Source organism: Ahaetulla prasina, chromosome 6 (genome assembly GCF_028640845.1).
Source record: "Ahaetulla prasina isolate Xishuangbanna chromosome 6, ASM2864084v1, whole genome shotgun sequence".
In the NCBI taxonomy this organism is placed as follows: Eukaryota; Metazoa; Chordata; class Lepidosauria; order Squamata; family Colubridae; genus Ahaetulla; species Ahaetulla prasina.
In genome coordinates, this window is record NC_080544.1 from 71,814,044 (window position 1) to 71,835,100 (window position 21,057).

General features: G+C 37.2%; 1 protein-coding gene across 5 annotated transcripts in view; it reads right to left on the reverse strand.

The window, feature by feature from the left end:
• Positions 1-2,461: 2,461 nt before the first annotated feature.
• PIK3CB (phosphatidylinositol-4,5-bisphosphate 3-kinase catalytic subunit beta) overlaps positions 2,462-21,057 on the reverse strand; it is an 88,481-nt gene continuing 69,885 nt past the window's right edge. For all 5 annotated transcript variants that reach the window (XM_058187681.1, XM_058187677.1, XM_058187679.1 and 2 more), the window contains 8 exons: positions 19,931-20,109; positions 16,475-16,584; positions 15,355-15,433; positions 10,558-10,725; positions 9,427-9,550; positions 8,219-8,364; positions 6,962-7,094; positions 2,462-5,460 (listed from right to left, as the gene is read on the reverse strand). In XM_058187681.1, coding sequence (XP_058043664.1) covers positions 5,323-5,460; positions 6,962-7,094; positions 8,219-8,364; positions 9,427-9,550; positions 10,558-10,725; positions 15,355-15,433; positions 16,475-16,584; positions 19,931-20,109 — 1,077 coding nt within the window. In that variant the 3' untranslated portion in view covers positions 2,462-5,322. The remainder of the gene's footprint in view (positions 5,461-6,961; positions 7,095-8,218; positions 8,365-9,426; positions 9,551-10,557; positions 10,726-15,354; positions 15,434-16,474; positions 16,585-19,930; positions 20,110-21,057) is intronic.

Consider the following 21,057-nt stretch of genomic DNA (forward strand, 5'->3'; position numbering starts at 1 on the left):
ATTCCCACCCCACTCTGGGGGAAGGTTACTGCAAAATCCCCATTTCCTCCCAATCAGCTGGGACTCGAGAGGCAGAAAATAGATAGGGATGGGGCCAGTCAGAAATTTTTACTACCGGTTCTCCAAAACTGGTCAGAACCTGCTGAAACCCACCTCTGAACCTAATAGTGACTTCTCATAGTAAATTAATTGCCACAGAGTCAGGCTCATCTCCTGGTGACTGTATGGACAAATATTCACTATCTCAGGCAGTCTTCAATAATCATTCAAGGACATTCACACTTGTTTGTTGTCCTCTCCTTTTTCAGTTACCTTATCTTCCTATTCATCCTACACCAATTTGTGAAATTTTGCTTATTATTGCTTTAAGAAGGCATTTATTTGGTCCGGAACCAAATGTCTATTGTTCTTTACCAAAATCTGTATTGTTCTTTCATTTTTTTTAAAGTGCCCAACCCTTAGAACTGTACCCTGGAAAGACTATTGCTTCAACTACTCTGTGGATAGAACACAAATATGTTTATTCTCATTATCCTAAGTTCATCAGAAATACCAAAGATTAATCTTTTTACCTGTTCAGTATCCTGTCCTTTTTTTTTCTCTTTGAGCCAAAGTAAATTGTCTACCACTTCAGTTCTTTGCTGTCACATCGAACTTTATTTTGCATTCTGGATTCTAGTTGATGTTACATTCTAGGATTTAACATTGAGGATTTTTAATTTTTACTTTCAGGATGAGCTTTTCTTAAGATTTAACTTTTGGCTAACAAAAGGACAGCATTCAGACACTTTTGATAGCTCTGACTTCTGGGTAGCCTGCAGGGATTAGGAATGAAAAGCACAGTATTCTAGCAATTCTTTTCCTTTGTGGCCAGTTAACTGAGCAGGGCATCATTTTGTGGGACCCAGGAAGCAGGGTACCTTTGTCAGGGCGATACCTTCTGGAACATCATTGTTCTCAGAATATGTACAGGTTCCTTCTTGCCTTATTTAAAGACAACTTTAAAACCCGGCTCTTCCCTCAGGTTCCTGGGTCAGAGTAGGTGCTAGATCTCTTCTCTTGATGTTTTGCGTCTCTTGGATGGCTGCTGTTTTCTTCCAGACTGTCTTTTTAAAGCAATGTGCATCTTTGCTTGTATTGGTGTAGTGTGTTAGTTGCCCAGAACTGTGATAAATTGGGACTGCCTATACATTTCATAAAACTGTAATCTACGCATCTCAGAACGTGTTTGACCACTTATTTTGATTTCAGTTGACATTGCTTCTAACATTGCCATTTCTGTATGTTCACATCAGGGGTGAAATCTAAATTTTTTCCTACCGGTTCTATGGGTGTGGCTTGGTGGGGGGTGTCCTGTGACTGAGTGGGCATCACATGCCAACACCCATAATACAATGCACACACACCTCCATGAGCATGTGTGTGCCACCCCCATGCACGCGACCCCTGCCCCTCACACATACGACCCCCCATACCCTGTTTTAGGTCTAGCAGACCTCCCTGAAGCCTCCTGGGGCCAAAAATAGGGCATGGGGGCATGCCCCCCCCACATGCCTATGCTGTTACAGGTGTTATGTCTGCCTTATATGCAGCTTTATTCCTCTCTAGTATTCATCTCCATTGTTCAGTGATGCATTTCCTGCCTCTCTAGGATTTACCTCTATCTGCTCCTGTGAGGTACTTCCTGTTCCTGTTGGATGTATAGTGTTATATTCTCAATGGCTTGTAGTGCTTTAACTGCATTTTGATTAAACAGCACTGCAGAGACCCGAAAATCAGATGGCTGGCGGGAGGCACGTGCGCAGAGCTCAGTTGGGGCGAGGGCTTGCGCGCTGGCAGAGGCCTACGTGTGCCACCTGTGGCACGCATGCCATAGGTTCACCACCATGGTAATACACCTTTATACCTTTTATGAAATTTCTCTGAACAATTGGTATATCATTTTCCATATATGGTTCTGTTCTTTGCTGGCTTGCATGAGAAATCGGCACGATTCAGTAGTTAATACATTATTTTGCATCTCCCTTTGTGAATTAATAAAATATAAAATAAGCCGATACCAGCATGCCTTTTCTGTTTGGAAGGATGATGAAAAAAAGAAAAATCCGAAGTAGCTGTTCTGTTTGTGAAGGTGTAAGTAAAAAGATGAGGACCATTATTGTCACTTAGGATCAGCTAAGTGCAATTAGTACAAATATCCAGCATCCTGGGAAAGGATAATGACAAAGTACTTCCTCACTGCTGCTATGAAAATTGCATGGATATACCAATGTATGTACCAAGGGCTGAGTTCAACTGGAGAACATCTTTGTATTTATTATTTGTAATAATACCTCATTAGCACTCACAATAATAGGTGGGAAAGATATTAACAGTTTTTTTGATGCCATGTAATATACAATGTATGTTAGCTATATGAGAAATATCAAAAGTGTCTCAAAACAAAGATGCTTCAGAAAAGCAGAGTTGCTAGTCATGCAGATGTGCATTCATTTTAATAATCTAAAAGAATGAATACATCTCATTCATTTTAATTACAAAACCACATAAATTCATTGGATGAATTCCAAATGAAAAATTCATTATTCATTGTTTTCACTTGCATTATTTCTGTTTCTGCTGGAAAAACATACATAGCAGTGGGCTGTATGAGTTAAGGGGAGGAAGGTAATTGACAGGAATTAAATGAATTATACAGAATAGGGGACTTTGTCTGAGCTAACTTTGGTAGTCTGATTTTTTTTTTTTTTTTGCATAACTAAGCCTTAAACATTTCACACCAGAATACCTAAGGCAATATTTATCTGTGTCTGAAATTCAGCAGGCACAAAGCTTGGGATAGGGATGAAATAGATGGAAAACACTAGTATAATATATTAAAAGTTCATATGATTTAAAACATTCCATAGTCATAAGTAGCAAAATATGCATTTAAAATTAATAGAAATAAGATCATTTAAAGCAGTGAATTGAAAATGAAAACTAAAAAAACTGACCTTTCAATAATGAAAATGAATGGGGAACTTCTGTAACAATTACTTCATAATGAAAGCTTGTTATTACAATATATTTTGTAATTTAGCTACACACATGTATTATCAGTACTTGACCGTTAATATTTTAACAAGATTTTAAACAAGAACTACATTCATTATTCACAACATTGTTTAGAGAAACAGAAGTTTTGACAAAATATAAGTCTTTATGCTATTCTATTTAAAATCACTGTTTTGATTATATGTTCACTCACTCACGACAGAAATTAACAGCTACTAGGTTCTTTGGCAAGCAAGAGCCTGTTACAGATACATTTTGACATTTTTTTCAAAATATTTCATGTTACATCTTTAAACCAAAAAAATTCTATTGCACTTTTAATTTGAACGCTTCCTTTAAGCACCTTAAAGCACGGGTCCCCAACCTACGGTCCATGGACTGGCACCGGTCCGTGGCATGGCAGAAACTGGGAAGTGCAAGCAAGTGAAGTCTCATCCACAGGATGTAGGCAGCACGCAAAACCATGCCCCCTGTGGTCTGCGGAAAAATTTCTTTCTACAGCACTGGTCCCTGGTGCCCAAAAGGTTAGTGTTGAGCCCAGCTCTGGCTCAACACATGATGCTACAGGGATCTGGATCATGGGAGAAACCCCTAATCAAAGATCCGAAAAGACGAATTATTGAGGACTCGTTCGAGTGGTGCAGGGATCTGCATTTGGGAAGCATGGGGAGGGGATCATCACACTGGCGGCCAGGATAGCGGGAGATGAGGCTTGGGTGTCACAAAAAGCTGCTTTAGTTCTGGGATGTGGCAGATGACGTGGCAGCTGAGGCTGTCAGACAAGGAGGGAGAGAGCGGCCGGGCATCCAATCAACTAAGCAGTTCAGCCATGGGGCGGGGTGTGAGCAGTGCGGGATGTTTAAAAAGGGGCTGAGAGGCAGAAGCTCTCAGTGCCGACATTGTACAGAGAGACCTCAACTATTACTGAGACTCAGTTTGTGGCAGACCCAATAAACCAAGTCACGGGTGGAAAACCAATTTGGCTTGTTTCTTCTCACAGCATCTAACACAACTGTGGCTGAGCTAGCCGAGAGTTAGGGCCTGCTGCCTTAAAACATGGTACCTCGTTTCATAAATTAAAGTATGTCCAGTTTTTCAATCACAGTCATTTTAAGGCTGAATACAAACATCCTGGGAAAATACTTTTATCACAAAGAGTATTACAACATGCAGAATCAGATAATTATAATAATTATAATCAGAATTCTAATCATAATTAGAATACTAATTTTACAAAAACTTGCTGAAGCATTCCAAAGCAAGGTGCAAAAGAATCAGAATCATTCATATATATTTTTATGTTTGAATTCATCTGTTTTTCCTTTTTAATGTTTTGTCACTAAATATAGCCTAGGGTAGATTTGTCTTCATTTTGACATTCCTTTTAAAAATGGATATTTTTTTTTAAACTCTAGGTTTTAACAAACACAGATTTTGGGAGAGATATATAAACCTTGTAAGGAAATTTTGTTTTATATTTATTCATGTTTTTACACTTACATATATTACATGGGAGTGGACAATCTATCTGTTCCAGATATTACTGGAAAACTGAAAGGCTAACTCCTTTTTATTGACATTATCCAACATTTCAGATGCTATTTTTTAAAAAGAGGTTCAGGAGTAAATTTTGTAGAATTTTCCAACAGCTGAAAAAACTTTTAAATATAATTCCTCCAAATAAAATTTAAAACATTACATTGAACATATTATACAACATTATAATAAAAGGCATAATCTCTTTACATTTTCCCATTTTTAAGTACAATATAGAGTTCTCTTTTCTGGCAGCAGTAGAAACCAATAAGCAGCTATTTGTTGTGCAATATTATGAATGCTGTTATGTACAGTAGAATGTATGTTTATGCCAGTAAAAATATAGATATATTGACGCATTTAAAGTTCACTTGAAGCAAAATTAAAGGCGTTGTGAAAACCTCTGGTAGAGTTTAGTACCAGTTCTTCAAAAAAATCTCTAATTATCTAATCAGAGTTTGAGTCTAAGCAATAAAAAGTCCCAAATATTTACACTGTATCAAAACAATATAAAACTTTAGTAGTCACTTTCAGTGTGCAAAGTAAGCAGAAGCGATTACTGATTCTGCAAAATCTCGTTGAAGCATTCCCAAAGCAGAGTGCAAAACAATCAGGAATCTTTAGGTAATTTTCTTAGGTGTCTTTTTAAATAGTTAAGCTTTTTTTTTTCCTCCTTTAATGCTTTATTGTCAGGATAACTTCTAAGGTTAGTGCAAATTCATCCATCATTTAGGATCTGTAATCCTTCCGAACTGTGTGTGCCATCCAGTTCACTTTTGTAGTCCAACTTTCTCTGAGTGCTTCATCAAATTTATGCTTAAACTGTTTTAATGCCTCATCATCATTCTTTCCTAAGGCAAGAGAGTCCTAAGAACAGTAACAAAAACATGGTTATTTGTCTTATGTGCACTATATTTTCAGATTATTTTGCAGTCTGTTGACAAAATCTATTATTCTGCAGTTAATTCCTATGGGTTTGCAGAACTCAACACAAATATGATAATAGTGCTAGCATTTTTTACTTTTAGATGAAAGGAATTTATGTTACTGTACAACGAACAATTCAACAGAAAGCTATGGTAATAATCGTACCAGATTTGTAGTTCAGAAATTATACTGGAATGTTGATTCTCTTACAATCAAAAGCTATTAATTTACAAAGTAATCCCTAAGTACTTCACTAATTCAAAGGTTTTTTCCTAGGCTCATCTCTGGGAATGGGGTATTCTTTTAACTTGTGCTTAAATTATGAATGAATTGATAGGAAGATATTTGACAAAACCACAATGACCTCCCACCACTTGAAATTCACAATATTAGGATCTCACCCTTCCCTTTATCAAAAAAGTATGTGAAGGGGTTTGTCCATTTTATCCCGTAAATCAAACAACTGCATTTAGCAATTCACAACTGAAGATTAAGCAGAATATAGGATTCAGAGAAAAAATGGCCAGAAACTTTATGGTGCAAAAAATGATTAAAACTTATCACAATAATTTTTACATAATACCAAGATAATGTTGAAAGTTTGCAGATGTTGCTCTGAGTAAATATCATTTGCATATTTATTTATAAACCAAAATTAACAATAAAATATTCCTTCATGAAAGAATCAGTTCAGTAAAAAAGAATCTGAAAAGTTCCAGGTATAGAGTCCTTTCTAAAGCATGTGATTTAAGCTAAAAACATATTTACTTCACCATTCTTTACATAAGAGTGATAAAAGTGATGTTCATTTTTTGGAAAATTATTTTTGCCCTGTTTATTAAAGAATTATTCAGGATTCAAATGGGTAAACAAGCAAAATTATATTATGTATACTTGTGTATTTTCTCAGTGGAAGCTATTAGAAAAGTGCATAAATTTATGTTATCACACATATTGTCCAAGAAATAAGTTAAAGAGTCTCTAAAGAGAAAGAATGGGAAATATGCTGAACATAAACTCCTGCCTGGTTTGGCCATCATGATCAATGAAAAGGCATAAGGGGAACAGCCTTTCAATAATACAGTATGTTGGGTTAGGGCAGGGAGTTTAGGTGGATGTTGTGGCAAGGCTGTTCAAAGTCTCTGCGTGAGATTTTAGGAAGATGTATTAGCGTAGCTGGAATTAATACTGCTGTTTAAGTAGATGCATAAGTTCATCTTGCATGAGAAATAGTAAAATATATATTAGATAATTATGCTGAGAAAGCTTGGACAGAATTTAGAAAAAATATACTATCTGACTACACTTTTACTTATTTATTTAATCTATATCCAGTTTTCTTGGAGAGCTAAGATCTGACTGAAAATTAAGAAATGAGTTTCATCAACAAGGAAGGAGTTGAACATGTTTTCTCCATATCCCTAAATTATTAGAGATGTACCTTTAGATATTGGATGTCTTTAACAGAGGTTAGCTCTGGAAGCCCAGCTGTTAGCATCAGTGCAAATAAAGTGATAAATAGGTTGCCATGTCTTCGCAGAATCAAGTATGCTTCTTCACAGCATTGGCGGAACCTTAACATTAGCATTCAAAAAACAGACACTGTAAATCAGGACAATAAAAATAGACAGACTGCACAGGAGGCCTGGTCTGGTTTAAGACATTTATGAACAAATGAATTCATCACTGATAGTTGATGCTTATACCATCACTAGTTCTTATTTTGCAACTCTTTGAAAAAAAGATGTACAGCTTATTTATTCTGAAAAGTACTTATTTGCAAATAGTTTGCTTTACTTAGCAACAGCATATGTAACAGCATAGTAATTCTAGTTATTTGACAGAATGAAACTGTGTATTATAATCCAAATTAGTGTGAGAAATATTCAGATAGTTAGGGAACAAGTGAGTAAATCATAGGTTCCTCGGGATCAGAAATATGATTGCATCCATGTCTGATGACAGGAATTAGTTCATGCAACTCTGGATATCAGTTATTGGAAACAGTTTTTTCTGATTACTCCCCAAGAGAAGGAAAAACATTTCACAGTATTGCCACTGTTTATTGATTATTCTATTACATTTAATGTTGAGTTCCAATAACAATTTTCATTTATGTTCTTAAGGTATTCATGATAATACCTTTGCATGTTTTCTAACGAGTAGAAAAAAATCATTTTCCTTGTTGTTAAAAAAGACGACCTTATTTATTTCAAAAGTGTTCAAATATATGACTTTGTAATCATAAAAAAGATTTTATATGGGAAAATAATAGACTGCATGTATGCAAATTTATGTACATACACACACACACACAAACACACACTCACTCCATGAATTCTCTTAAAATTCTGTAGTAGTTCAAATTCTGATAATCTGATGTACAGAAGAGTGACTATCAAAAGACTATTTTTTCTATAATGTCTATATTAGTTGCACTCTTTCATATATGAAGCTAGACATGTAAAATCTAATTTCCCAAGTTAAATATGATTCTACTCTATCCTGTCCACTCCTGTCTGATCCGAGAGTGTGGAGGTTTCCTATATACAAATCAGGTTTAACCCTGCTTAATTTCCCATTTCCCACCCACCGGGGCTAGGTCATTTAAGGTTTGGTATAGAATCAATTTGGTTCTGTCACATATGGATCTAAGACTAAATCAGAACTAAATAATTCGAACAAGTCTAGTACTTACCGGCCAAATTTTTCAGTGTTTCCAGTTTTTCCCTGCTGGATGACATGAATAAAATCATATGTAAGGATGAAAGGGACTCGTTCTCTTTTAATTCCAAATTTGGATTTGAAATTTCCAAGAATATGACCAAAATCTATATGAAACAGCTGGGAAACAGAATATGTCATTATTTCTGGGAAAACATTCATAACAAAACACTATCTTCTTATTTTTAAATTCTTCTGCAATGAACAACAACTGCATGTCTTCAATTATGATGAATAATTGCAAGTTTTCAACTAATAATTTGCATCTTTTCAATTAAACCATCCAAATGATTAAATTATTTCTCCTTGGCAGGGAGAGGAAGGTCTGACTAGAGGAAATGCAGTGGCTATTGAGTTAGTTGACTGAAAGAAAAAAGAGAATTGGGAACAAGGTGAGTTTCTGGCCTAGTGAAATATTTAATCTTCAGTTCTTAATGTCCATACAGAGCTTAGAAGTATTAATCCAGATAGAAAGAATCTATATTTAGGCAAGTACTCTCAGATATATGTTTGGCAAAGGTTTGCTTGCTACTTTATAGCTGCCTGAAAAAAAGATAACCCCACTAAGAATTTGAGTCACTACCAACCTTCTTGAATTAAACAACAATTTAATGTTTGCCAAATAGGATAAGGAAAAATAGAAACAGGTGCTAGCAGTTTACTCACAGAGAGAAAATTGCTGCATCACGAAGACAACTTGGGGTACTTGTGAATAGCATTTACTGCAAGGAAGCCAAGTGGAGAAAAAAGGCTTGAGTAGAAAAGGGAAGGACTCACTCCTGCCTTTTAATGATTCACAATACTTCACACATATCCAAGGTTGAAGCTATTGTCATGTATCAAAGATGTGCAAAGTATGAACATACTCAAAAGCCTATTTAAAAATATTTTTAAAAGTTATGGCTTTATTTTCTTATTCTGTGGAAATGTTATGTTTGTTAGAAAATGTATAATAAGAAGTGTTTAAATATTTTTAGAATGATACACATTTTATGGGAACAATGAAGGTAGCAATATGCAGTGAAAAAACCTTTTTCCCAGCAAAATCACCATTAGGATCATTGCATGCCAGAAAGCCACATTGCAATGAGGGGCATAGCAATCATCATTCTGAGCTGGGAGTGATTGTCTCTACTGGAACATTCCAAACAAACATGTTCTCATTAATATTTTGACTCTTACCTGACCATTCTTCCTGACCATGATATTGTCACTGTGTCTGTCTCCAATGCCCAGGACATAAGTAGCTACACAGTAGCCAGCACAAGACAAAGTGAATGCTTCAATAGCTCGATCCAAATCTTCTCTAAATTAGAAAGACAATGGTATTTATAAACAGACTTTAACCAGGTATTTGTAATTTAATACTACATATATTTTTAAGAGCTGCTTAAATTACAGAGCTGAGGCTAGTTTTTCTACCAAAATAACTCCAAGCACATTATCAAGAAAACATCTTGCAAAACGGAATGGCAAATGCAGAAGCAACTTTTGGAATTACTTCCCTCTAATTCACAACATACTATAGCCATTTCCCCATTAATTACATCTTCACGTCATGCAACTATTAGTGAAGTGATTTAAGGTCTATTTTCTTTATTGTTATTGATACAACAATGATTGTATGCCTCTACAAGATATTGTAAGCTACAAGCAAGAAATCAGGTGCGTTTTTACCCCCTAAAACTTGTATCATCTGAATTGCCTACAGATCGTAGAGCGCTGCGATGAAGTTCACACATAAAAAAAATAGCATGTGTTGGTGCAACATCCTGCCGTTTTATCATGAAAGCTCTCACTGACTACATGAGACAAGGTTCCAGATACAAAAGATGGTTCTGGGTAGGGCAGCAGTAATGCATGGTGCGATGGCAGAAAAAGCCAGGCAGTGGGAACAGTTGGTGACAGGGGGTAGGTGGACAACCAAAATGCAATGGGCTAAAATTTTATTCATGTGATTATGAAAGAAGCTTTCATAGCCAGAACAGTGGTGAGTCCCTTCATTTAATATTGCTGTAATGAATGGTCACTGAATAAATGGACATTAAGCAAGGATTATGTATATTAAATAAGGCAACTGAAAGGAAGACTTTAAATTTAAAAAAATGCTAACATTCTAGGAAATCATAAGTGTGGTGAGAATGTTAAAAATGGTATGGCTCAGTGATGGGATGCTCCCAGTTCGGTACTACAGAAGACCAACTAGTTTGCACAATTCCTTTAGTTGTGAGTTTCTCAAACATCACTAATCTATCAGAAAACTGAAAAGTTGCTAAAATATAGGAGTAAAATAATTAAGAGTTTTCTACATACCCAGTATTGTATTCTTTAAGCCAATTTAACAGAGCATCTTTGTTGAATGCAGCAGCTGCTGCAACATTACTGCTATTGAGCTGAATGTCTGCAATTGTTTCAGAAGCTGAAACCACCTCAATTAAACCAGAATAATCTCCAGTTGCTAAACAGCCATAAGGCAACAATCTGGGGAAAAATAAATTTATAATTAAGTCAGAATATTTTTATTCACTTAAGTTATTTGTATCTTATTTTATTTTCTACAAAGAGAGTTTAAATCAGTATGTTGTCCAAAATCAGTATTTAATTAAAAAAGAAAGAAAGAGGAAGCATTGCTCTGAATTTCTAGTACTCTAACAACAGATGGTGCTATCTCCCTTATTTATTTCAAAGTACTACAACTGAATTGTTGGCCAAATGCAATTTTTAAAAAAGAAAGAATGCAGGTTTCCAGAAAAATACTTTTTTTTCTGTATAACTGCAGTTATTAATTAAATATTTGGTCCCCATTTTTAATTTTTCTGTTTCTTCTCAATCCATTGTCCACCTAGGCTGATTAAAAGTTCTAGGAACGTCATTCCGTACCCTTTAGCAATGTTTGGTTGATCCTAATAAATATAGGTTTTGGATCTTATTCGTCTGAGTGGAGTAGTGAAAGAAGTACTTCTTATAGATTCCTAGACAAGATTCTTTTTTTCAACATAAGCTATCATATTTTTAATCACATTATATTCTGCTTATCTATGGCAAGGGTTGTTGGCAACCTTCTGTCCTCTCCTATAGAAATCTCATAAGATTTCAGCAGAAATTGTCATATCAGATTTCCAAAATCAGGCAACCTTCTAACACAAGATCTTGTGATACTGAGCCGAGGTGGCGCAGTGGTTAGAGTGCAGTACTGTAGGCTACTTCAGCTGACTGCTAGCTGCAGTTCGGCAGTTCAAATCTCACCAGGCTCAAGGTTGACTCAACCTTCCATCCTTCCGAAGTGGGTAAAATAAGGCCCCAGATTGTTGGGGGAAGTATGCTAACTCTGTAAACCGCTTAGAGAGGGCTGTAAAAGCACTATGTAATAGTATATAAGCAATATGCTATTGCTATTGTGTAAGAATATCAAATTCTGAACAATTTCAAGAATGTTTAAATAAATACATATATTTAAAGTTTTTCTTGAAGTTTGAGGTCTAGTGAGCATTCTGATGAACATGAATGCTGTGCTGCCAACCTCTACTTAATGGAAATTGGAATTGAATTCAAAGTACAATTAATAAGAATTTTAAAACATAAGTGAAAATTCTTATCTGAAGATTTTCAAGAAAACACTGAGGAAACCAGCTGTAAAATCTTTAAGTTCTCATCCATTCTGCAATTCAATACATCAATATGGGCTTAAATCTCCTTTGTAGCTTTTAGCACTAATATAAAAAGTTTATTTTAAAAACATGCATAAAGTCTTCTGCTGGAATTAATTTTAATCCTTTTTTCCCCACTCTGGTCCAACATTTCCTAAGAGATTGGTAAGAATTACAGTGCTTATTTGTAACATCAGGGGTTTTTTTGTTTCCAAAATGATGGTAAATTAGTAACTGACTTCTGAGCAGTTACATAATTGAATTGAAAACATAACCACACGTTTTGTCTGAGTAATATAGTTCCTAAATGAATCTTTTGTATTTAATTTATCCTGCTATCAGATACATAATTATAGAACATTTTCTCATGAATACCTTGTTTCTCTCTGCTGGGTTACTTGTTGATAAATATTGCTCTTATCTGTGTGAGTGATTACCATATGCCTATTTGTTAAACTAAAATATTTAAGAGCTCCAGATTACCATCTGGTGTGTTAGGAATATAATTTCTATCATTAAAAAAACAATTTTCTGTTTCTTTTCTATCTTTTATAATTTATGTTGAGAAAAGTCAAATTAGCTTTTCAAATGTTGCACAACTAACCATTTAAACAAGGACTAAGTAAATACATTAAACATTAACAAAGGAAACAATTATAATCGTAAGAAGTTGTTATTGCTGTTCTTATGTATGAAACTCAAGGTGGTGCGCATACCTAATACATCTTCCTATTTTCTTCACAACAACCCAGTGAAAGCTAGGTTGGGCTGAGAGAGAGTAACCACCCCAAGGACAGAAATATAGGATGCAGGGAGCGCATAGGAGCTCCTTAGAGAGTAGCATGGTGTAGGGTTTTCCTGCCTGGGCAGGGGGTTGGACTAGAAAGCCTCCAAGATCCCTTCCAACTCTGTTGTTATTATTATTATTTATAAATCAAACTGAGTAACAGCATGAGCATGATTCAGTATTGTCATGTTGAAGGATATATGAATAATGCAATCAGTATTTTTATATCATTAGTAAAGGTATCAATACATAGGCATTTTTTTCTTTTTCCTTACTAATTTATTTATTTACTGACTGACTAGCAACTTGGAAACTGAAGTACAATGGGTGCATCATATTCCCACCACCAAAATAGCACCACAAAAATATATATTATTCTGTTGCCATATTTGATATTCCAACAGGACTTAGTATGATGCTCATAGAAAAATGGCTTTATTTTAAAGTGAAGATTGATGATTTAAGCAAGAATTTGAAAAGTTGTAGAGGGAGACTCGGATTGATAGTTACACACATGATCTTCCAGATTTCTGGGATTTAATAAATAAAGTGGAATACCGTAACAAATTATTTCAAGAAGTTCATGTGCCGCACATCAATTATTATAGTATTAATAGTTCATTTCAATAGATTTGCTAAAATTTGACTTACAGGTGTTTAAATCTGGCCTTCTCCGACATAAATGAGGAACAATCAAGCAGAATAGAAGTGACTTTCGAGGTCTTCTATTCCAACCTCCAGAAGACCCTATACCCATGATGGTGAACCTGTGGCACACGGAGTCGTATCTGTGGGCACGTGAGCGTTTCCCTAGCTCAGCTCCAGCGCACATTGTGTATCAGCCAGCTAATTTTTGGGCCTTCTGGGCCCACTGGAAGTCAGGAAATGGGCTGTTTCCGGCTTCCAGAGGGCCTCAGGGGTGGGTGGGTGGGGAAGGGCATTTTTGCCCTCCCCAGGCTTCTAGAAACTTGGAAAGGGCAAAAAATGGGCCGTCCGGTCCCACCGTGCCATAAGCAAGGGGAGCGCAGAGTGGTTGTGTGCATGCATGCGCGGGGAGCGAGGTGCATTTAATAATGGCATGCGCACAACTCCTCCCCACACTCCCCACACTTTTGCCACATGACTGCAAAAAGGTTAGCCATCACTGCCCTATACCATTCCAGACAAGTGGCTATCCAGTCTCCTCTTAAAAACCTCCAGTAATGAATAGGTAAAGAAAGTAACTAAAGCCCCTTCCAGCAATTTACATCCATAGAAACCAACTATTCAATGATAAAAGCTTGTAAATGGAGAAACTAGGGCTTGATGATTGCATCATTAAGATGTGTAGGGAGTTACCATAATGCAACATTATATCTCTGCATTACAATGGTTGAGGTATCAAGTGATTTAAAACTTTCTGGCTTTGCAAGAGCTAGCATAAATTACATCTTTATAGCAGTTAATTAGGGGAAGATTAGCTTATTATTTCCTTTATCCTATCTTTCTCTATGATTGCCTTGAATCACTAAAATTCAGATTACTTCACTGATGTCTGAATGAACTTCATACTAGAATAAAAGAACAAGTTAATACTGTACTGAAAAGGTAGGTAAGACTTCCCAACTGAGCATTTTGTGCTAGATGGTTGCCAACATCTAAAATTTTTGATAAATTGTTACTGTGATGATTTATGGGCAATACTTTGTCATTGAAGACAGAATGAAATTAGAGTATTTTATTCCTAATTAACAGAACGATCACCAAACTTTATTTGTTGCATGACTGTAGAGATTAACATTAACAGGGATTTTTCTATTTAATTCTATAAAGAAAAAAATAACGCACATATCAAAGAAGGAAAATAAACTGAAAGTCTTACATTTAAAATATATTTAATATCAAAATCATCAAGAATATCAATATTCTTCCATGTTGCAAACTAAAGCTGGGGGACCTTTAGATAGTTTTCAAACAACAGCAAAAATAAAAATAAATAAATAACAGAATCACAGAGTTAGAAGGGACTTTGGAGATCTGTTCAGACTGGAAAATAAATAAATAAATTGCCCAAAAATACCTATAAGGCATGCTGGGCTAAAAAAAAGAACAGAATATTATGGTAGGTAATGAAATATTCTTATATCTGACATATTAAAAACTAAAGTATCTTGGTTAATGGCTTCTTTTTATTATCTTCTATAGGGCAGCAATTGATTTCCTATTAAGGTAAAGGTAAAGGTTCCCCTCGCACATATGTGCTAATTGTTCCTGACTCTAGGGGGCGATGCTCATCTCCGTTTGAAAGCCGAAGAGCCAGTGCTGCCCAAAGACATCTCCTTGGTCATGTGGCCGGCATGACTAAACGCCAAAGGCGCACGGAACACTGTTACCTTCGAACCAAAGGTGGTCCCTATTTTTCTACTTGCATTTTTTACATTCTTTAAATCAATGCAACATTTTTGGTATTGTTGAAAATCCTTATTTATCGAATTAAATTAGCACACTTGTACAGGATTTGTTCTTTGAAAATGGTAATGTATGCTTCTATTCCTTGCTAAGTGTAAAGAAGTATTTCATTTAGAAATTATCTGAAGTTGTGCAGATAACGTTGAATCATTTTGTATGTCTTCAAATAAGTAGTATTCAAAGATACTAGTAATCTAAAAAACAACATTAAGAAGAAAATTTACTTACCGAAGGTCAAGCCCAGCTTCTTTCCAAAGTAAATCCATTAAACGTAACATCTGAAGAGTTAACATGTCTTGTCGTAGATCTGTAACAAAAATCGATAGATAGGATATTAAAATAACTGAAAAATGTGCAATATATAGGTAGTCTGTCAACTCTGAAGCTGACCTGACGGAGGCCATTTTTGAGGCTTCAGTGTTGCCACACTAGAGTTGAGGGATAGGGAGGAGGGAATAGAGATAGCTGGTGGTTTTGTAGCCAAAACAAAATATTTTCTCCTGGGAATCAAAGACATTCCCACAAGAGAGGAAGAATAAAGTTACCAGGCAACTAGACAGCAATTTGATTGGACCATGTGACTGTTTGGGAAAGGGAAAAAACTTTTAATTAGGTGAAAACATTCAGAGTTGGTTTTCACCAGCCTTTGCCAATATGATATATTCAATAAAACTGTTCTTTGAGGAATCTACCTGCCTTGGAGTTCTGTTTGTTTTAGGTGTATTACTTGGAACCCTGACATTGTCCTTGACTTACAACAGTTTGTTTAGTGACCATTCAAAGTTACATCTGCCCTGAAAAAAAAATGATTTATGACAGTTCTTCACTCTTATGACCGTTGCAGCATCCCCATGGTCCCATGATTAAAATTTATATTCACAGTTCATAAAATTCATACATATATTTATGATGGTTGCAGTGTTCAAGGATCATGTGATATCATCTTTTGTAACCTTCTGACAAGCAAAGTCAATGGGAAAGCCAGATTAATTTAACAGTCATGTTACTAATTTAACAACTGCAGTGATTCATTTAACAAATGTGGCAAGAAAGATTGTAAAATGGGCAAAATTCATTTAACAACTGTCTCACTTAGCAACTGAAATTTTGAGCTCAATTGGGGTCATAAATTGAGGACTACGTGTACACGGAAATTTTTCAAACATCTATAAAACATATTTGGATTTGTAAAAAAAATTATTATTTCTCAGACTGAATTTCAATATAATCTGCCTGAATGAAATAATGCAATGTTCCCCTACACCTGTGTTTTTTTTTAAAAAAGTCTAAGGCTTAAATCTAACATTAAAATGCCAACAGCAGAAAATGAAGTTTTCTGTGTACTTACCATCTCCATTTTTAAAAATGATTCCCACCAAGTCAGCACCAAACGCTTTGTTACTGTATACTATCCATAAAGGCTTCATTTTTGAGTCCATATATTTACATTTCTCTATACTAGAACAAAGGTAATAACATTTTTAGTGAGTTCAGTTAAACGATTAATGAGCCATAAAAATGTATTGGAAAGAAATAAGTTTGACAGAAGGTTATTCGATAATGGAATTTTAGAACCTGGACAAATGCTTTTCAAAACTTTCATTCTGTTGCTTCAATATCAGTTACACTGGCAAACTGGCACATTATTTAAATAATTCTTGGACCCCTATCTAGTGGCTACTAATACAAAACCTGAAATAGAGATGCATATTTACTTTGAAAATCTCTCTCTCTCTCTCTCTCTCTCTGTCTGTCTGTCTCTCTCTCTCACACACACACACACAGAGAGAGAGAAATTGATTGTAATTTCTGGTGTAAAACAATTCTAGCAGTTGTGACTATGTACAAAACCAATTCCGTATACTTGGAAGAGTATTTTCATCCAAATTTTACTGGATTTTGTGTTTAAAAAGTTGTCACATAAGCTATTATTCCAAGACTGAGTGGTTGTGGGTTCCGGCATCCCGGTACAGTCAGCTTACGCCATCGCTGACTGGGGGGGGGGGGAAATACTGACCCCCAGGAGAAGGGTGCGCAACTTAGGCGTTCTCCTGGACGATCGGCTGTCCTTAGAAGAACACTTGACGGCCGTCACCAGGGGAGCATTTTATCAGGTTCACCTGATTCGCCAGTTGCGCCCCTTCCTTGATCAGGACTCCTTATGCACAGTCACTCATGCCCTCGTGACTTCCCGCCTGGACTATTGCAATGCTCTCTACATGGGGCTCCCCTTGAAGAGCACCAGGAGGCTCCAGCGAGTCCAGAATGCGACTGCGCGGGTGATAGAGGGGGCACCACATTGCTCCCATATAACACCCATCCTGCGCGGCCTGCACTGGCTGCTGGTAGCTTTCGGGTGCAATTCAAGGTGCTGGTTACCACCTTTAAAGCGCTCCATGGTTTAGGACCGGGGTATTTGCGAGACCGCCTTCTGCCACCGATTGCCTCCCAACGACCTGTGCGCTCCCACAGAGCGGGCCTCCTCAGTGTGCCATCGCCCAAACAATGTAGGTTAGCAGCCCCCAGGGGGAGGGCCTTCTCTGTGGCAGCACCAGCCCTATGGAACGAGTTACCTCCGGGGTTATGCCAACTCCCCGACCTCCGGGCCTTCAAGCGTGAACTAAAGACTTTATTATTTCACCGAGCGGGACTAGCCTAAGAATGTATGTTAGCGAAATTTTAATGGGTTTTTAATCGGACTTCAACCGTTTTATTTTATTTATTTATTTATTTATTTTATTAAATTTTTATACCGCCCTTCTCCCGAAGGACTCAGGGCGGTGTACAGGCAAAAGTAAAAACAACACAATATACAAATTAAAATACCTTTTAAAAAACTTATTAAATTAGCCTGAAATTAAAATTTTCCATACTAAAAACCCTATTTAAAATTAATAAAATTTCCCCTTAAAACTAATTTAAGCCAGCCCCGCGCGAATAAAAAGATGTGTTTTTAGTTCGCGACGAAATGTCCGGAGGTCAGGTATTTGACGTAAACCCGGGGGAAGCTCATTCCAGAGTGGGTGCCCCCACAGAGAAGGCCCTTCCTGGGGCCGCCAGCCGGCATTGTTTGGCGGACGGCACCCTGAGAAGTCCCTCTCATGGGAGCGTACGGGCCGGTGGGAGGCATGTGGTAGCAGCAGGCGGTCCCGTAAGTACCCAGGTCCTAAGCCATGGAGCGCTTTAAAGGTCATTACCAACACCTTAAAGTGCACTCGGAAAGCCACAGGCAGCCAGTGCAGCCTGCGCAGGATCGGTGTTACATGGGAGCTACGTAGCTCCTCTATAACCCGCGCAGCTGCATTCTGACTAACTGAAGCCTCCGAGCGCACTTCAAGGGAGCCCCATGTAGAGAGCATTACAGTAATCCAACCGAGAGGTAACGAGCGCATGAGTGACCGTGCATAAGGCATCCCGATCAAGGAAGGGGCGCAACTGCCGAACCAGGCGAACCTGGTGGAAGGCCCCCCTGGAGACGGCCGTCAAATGATCTTCAAACGACAGCCGATCGTCCAGGAGGACACCTAAGTTGCGCACCCTATCCTTTGGGGCCAATAACTCGCCACCAACAGCCAGCCGCGGCTGCAGCTGACTGAATCGGGGTGCCGGCATCCACAGCCACTCCGTCTTGGAGGGATTAAGCTTGAGCCTGTTTCTCCCCATCCAGACCCGTACGGCTTCCAAACACCGGGACAGCACTTCAACAACTTCATTGGGGTGGTCCGGGGTGGAAAAGTACAGCTGAGTGTCATCAGCGTACTGCTGGTATCTCACCCCGAAACCACTGATGATCTCACCCAACGGTTTCATGTAGATGTTGAACAGAAGGGGCGAGAGAATCGACCCCTGAGGGACCCCACAAGTGAGGCCCCTCGCGGTCGACCTCTGCCCCCCTGTCAACACCGTCTGCGACCGGTCAGAGAGATAGGAGGAGAACCACCGATATACGGTGCCTCCCACTCCCAATCCCCCCAACCGGCGCAGCAAGATACCATGGTCGATGGTATCGAACGCCGCTGAGAGATCTAATAGGACCAGGGCAGAGGAATAACCCCTGTCCCGAGCCCTCCAGAGATCATCCACCAATGCGACCAAAGCTGTCTCCGTGCTGTATCCGGGTCGGAAGCCGGACTGGAACGGGTCTAGATAGACGTCTTCATCCAGGTATTGGGGTAGCTGTCGCGCCACGGCACTCTCTACAACCTTCGCAACAAAGCGAAGGTTGGAGACTGGACGATAATTACCCAAAACAGTTGGGTCCAGGGAGGGCTTCTTAAGGAGGGGTCTCACCACCGCCTCTTTCAAGGTGATTTAGTGATTCGGCCACTAAATATTTGTTTTTAAATAGTGTTTATTTATTATATTTATATCATAGTGTTATGTGTATTTTAATATTGGCTGTACACCGCCCTGAGTCCTTCGGGAGATGGTGCAGTATAAAAATGTAATTATAAATAAATAAATAAAATAAATTATTGTGCATATTTTGATAACATGAGTAGCAATAAATTATTTATTTAAGCCATTACTTCTAAAAATGCTAAACATTTAACAGTTTAACAGTTAATCCAAACTTCACTCCAAATTAGAACTGACATTTTAATCTTAAAACAACAAAGATTTGCTTATATGGCTAAGATGGAGAAAAAGAAAATGTCAGCTACATGTAGAAATGCTGCCTTATGCATGCCCATGTCTACTGAGCAATAAAGAACAGAGAACTTAATGAACTGGAGCCTTCTGGTTTTTTTATACTACAACTCATAGTAAAGTGTACATGGATAAATGAATGCAGGCATCTTACCAAAGTTCTGAAAGTAAGACCGATGGATTCAGAGGGGACTGGAGATGGGAAAGAGCGTCTCTGTATGCGCTTTGTTTTAAACAGGTATGCATTGTATCCTTGCCTTTGGCTTTGCTTTGCTTCATGGCATTCAGCTTGATTAAGCTATTCAAAGTCTTCATCTTATTCAGTGCTTCAACCTGAAATAGATATTTCAAAATACTACTTTCTAGAATGAATGGATAGGTTCACATGAATGGCTAATTTGTGCTTTGTCCAAAGTCATTTCCAAGCCATCATAACCCCGTGGACAACCTTCCTGTCCTCTATCATCCTCTGGAATTCATTTAAGCTCACACCTACTGCTTCAGTGACTCCATCCAGCCACCTTGTTCTAGCTTCTGTGGCTTATTTAGCAAATATTGCTTAATCAAATCATAAATTATTAAGCTGTATGAACTAAGCATATGCCAATGGATAATCCAAAGTACAGGAAATAATTTCTAAAATTAACACAACTAGTGTAATTATACAGTATCTTTATACAGTATATTTACTGAATCTGCACTACTATTAATCGTTTCATAGTTCCCATCACCAATCTCTTTCCACTTATGACTGTATGACTATAACTTGTTGCTGGCAATCCTTATGATTTATATTAATATATTGACCATCAATTGTGTTGTAAATGTCGTACCTTGATGAATGTATCTTTTCTTTTATGTACACTGAGAGCATATGCACCAAGACAAATTCCTTGTGTGTCCAATCACACTTGGCCAATAAAATTCAATTCAATTCAATTCAATTCAATTCAATCCAATTCTATTCTATTCTATTCTATTCTATTCTATTCTATTCTATTCTATTCTATTCTATTCTATTCTATTCTATTCTATTCTATTCTATTCTATTCTATTCTAAACTTCTTTTAACACTTAGCATATTGAAACATATTGAATTTTCTTTAAAAAAAGTCTAAAAAATTCAAGAATATTATTTCTCTTTTTTCTCATATTTATCTTCACCATATAAAAGACAAGGTGGTAAATATATGGTAAATTTAAAAGTACTTTTCCCTGAGCTGCAACAAAACCAATTCTAGTCTTTGACAAATTATACATAGGGGCAATTTTAAAGGGAGC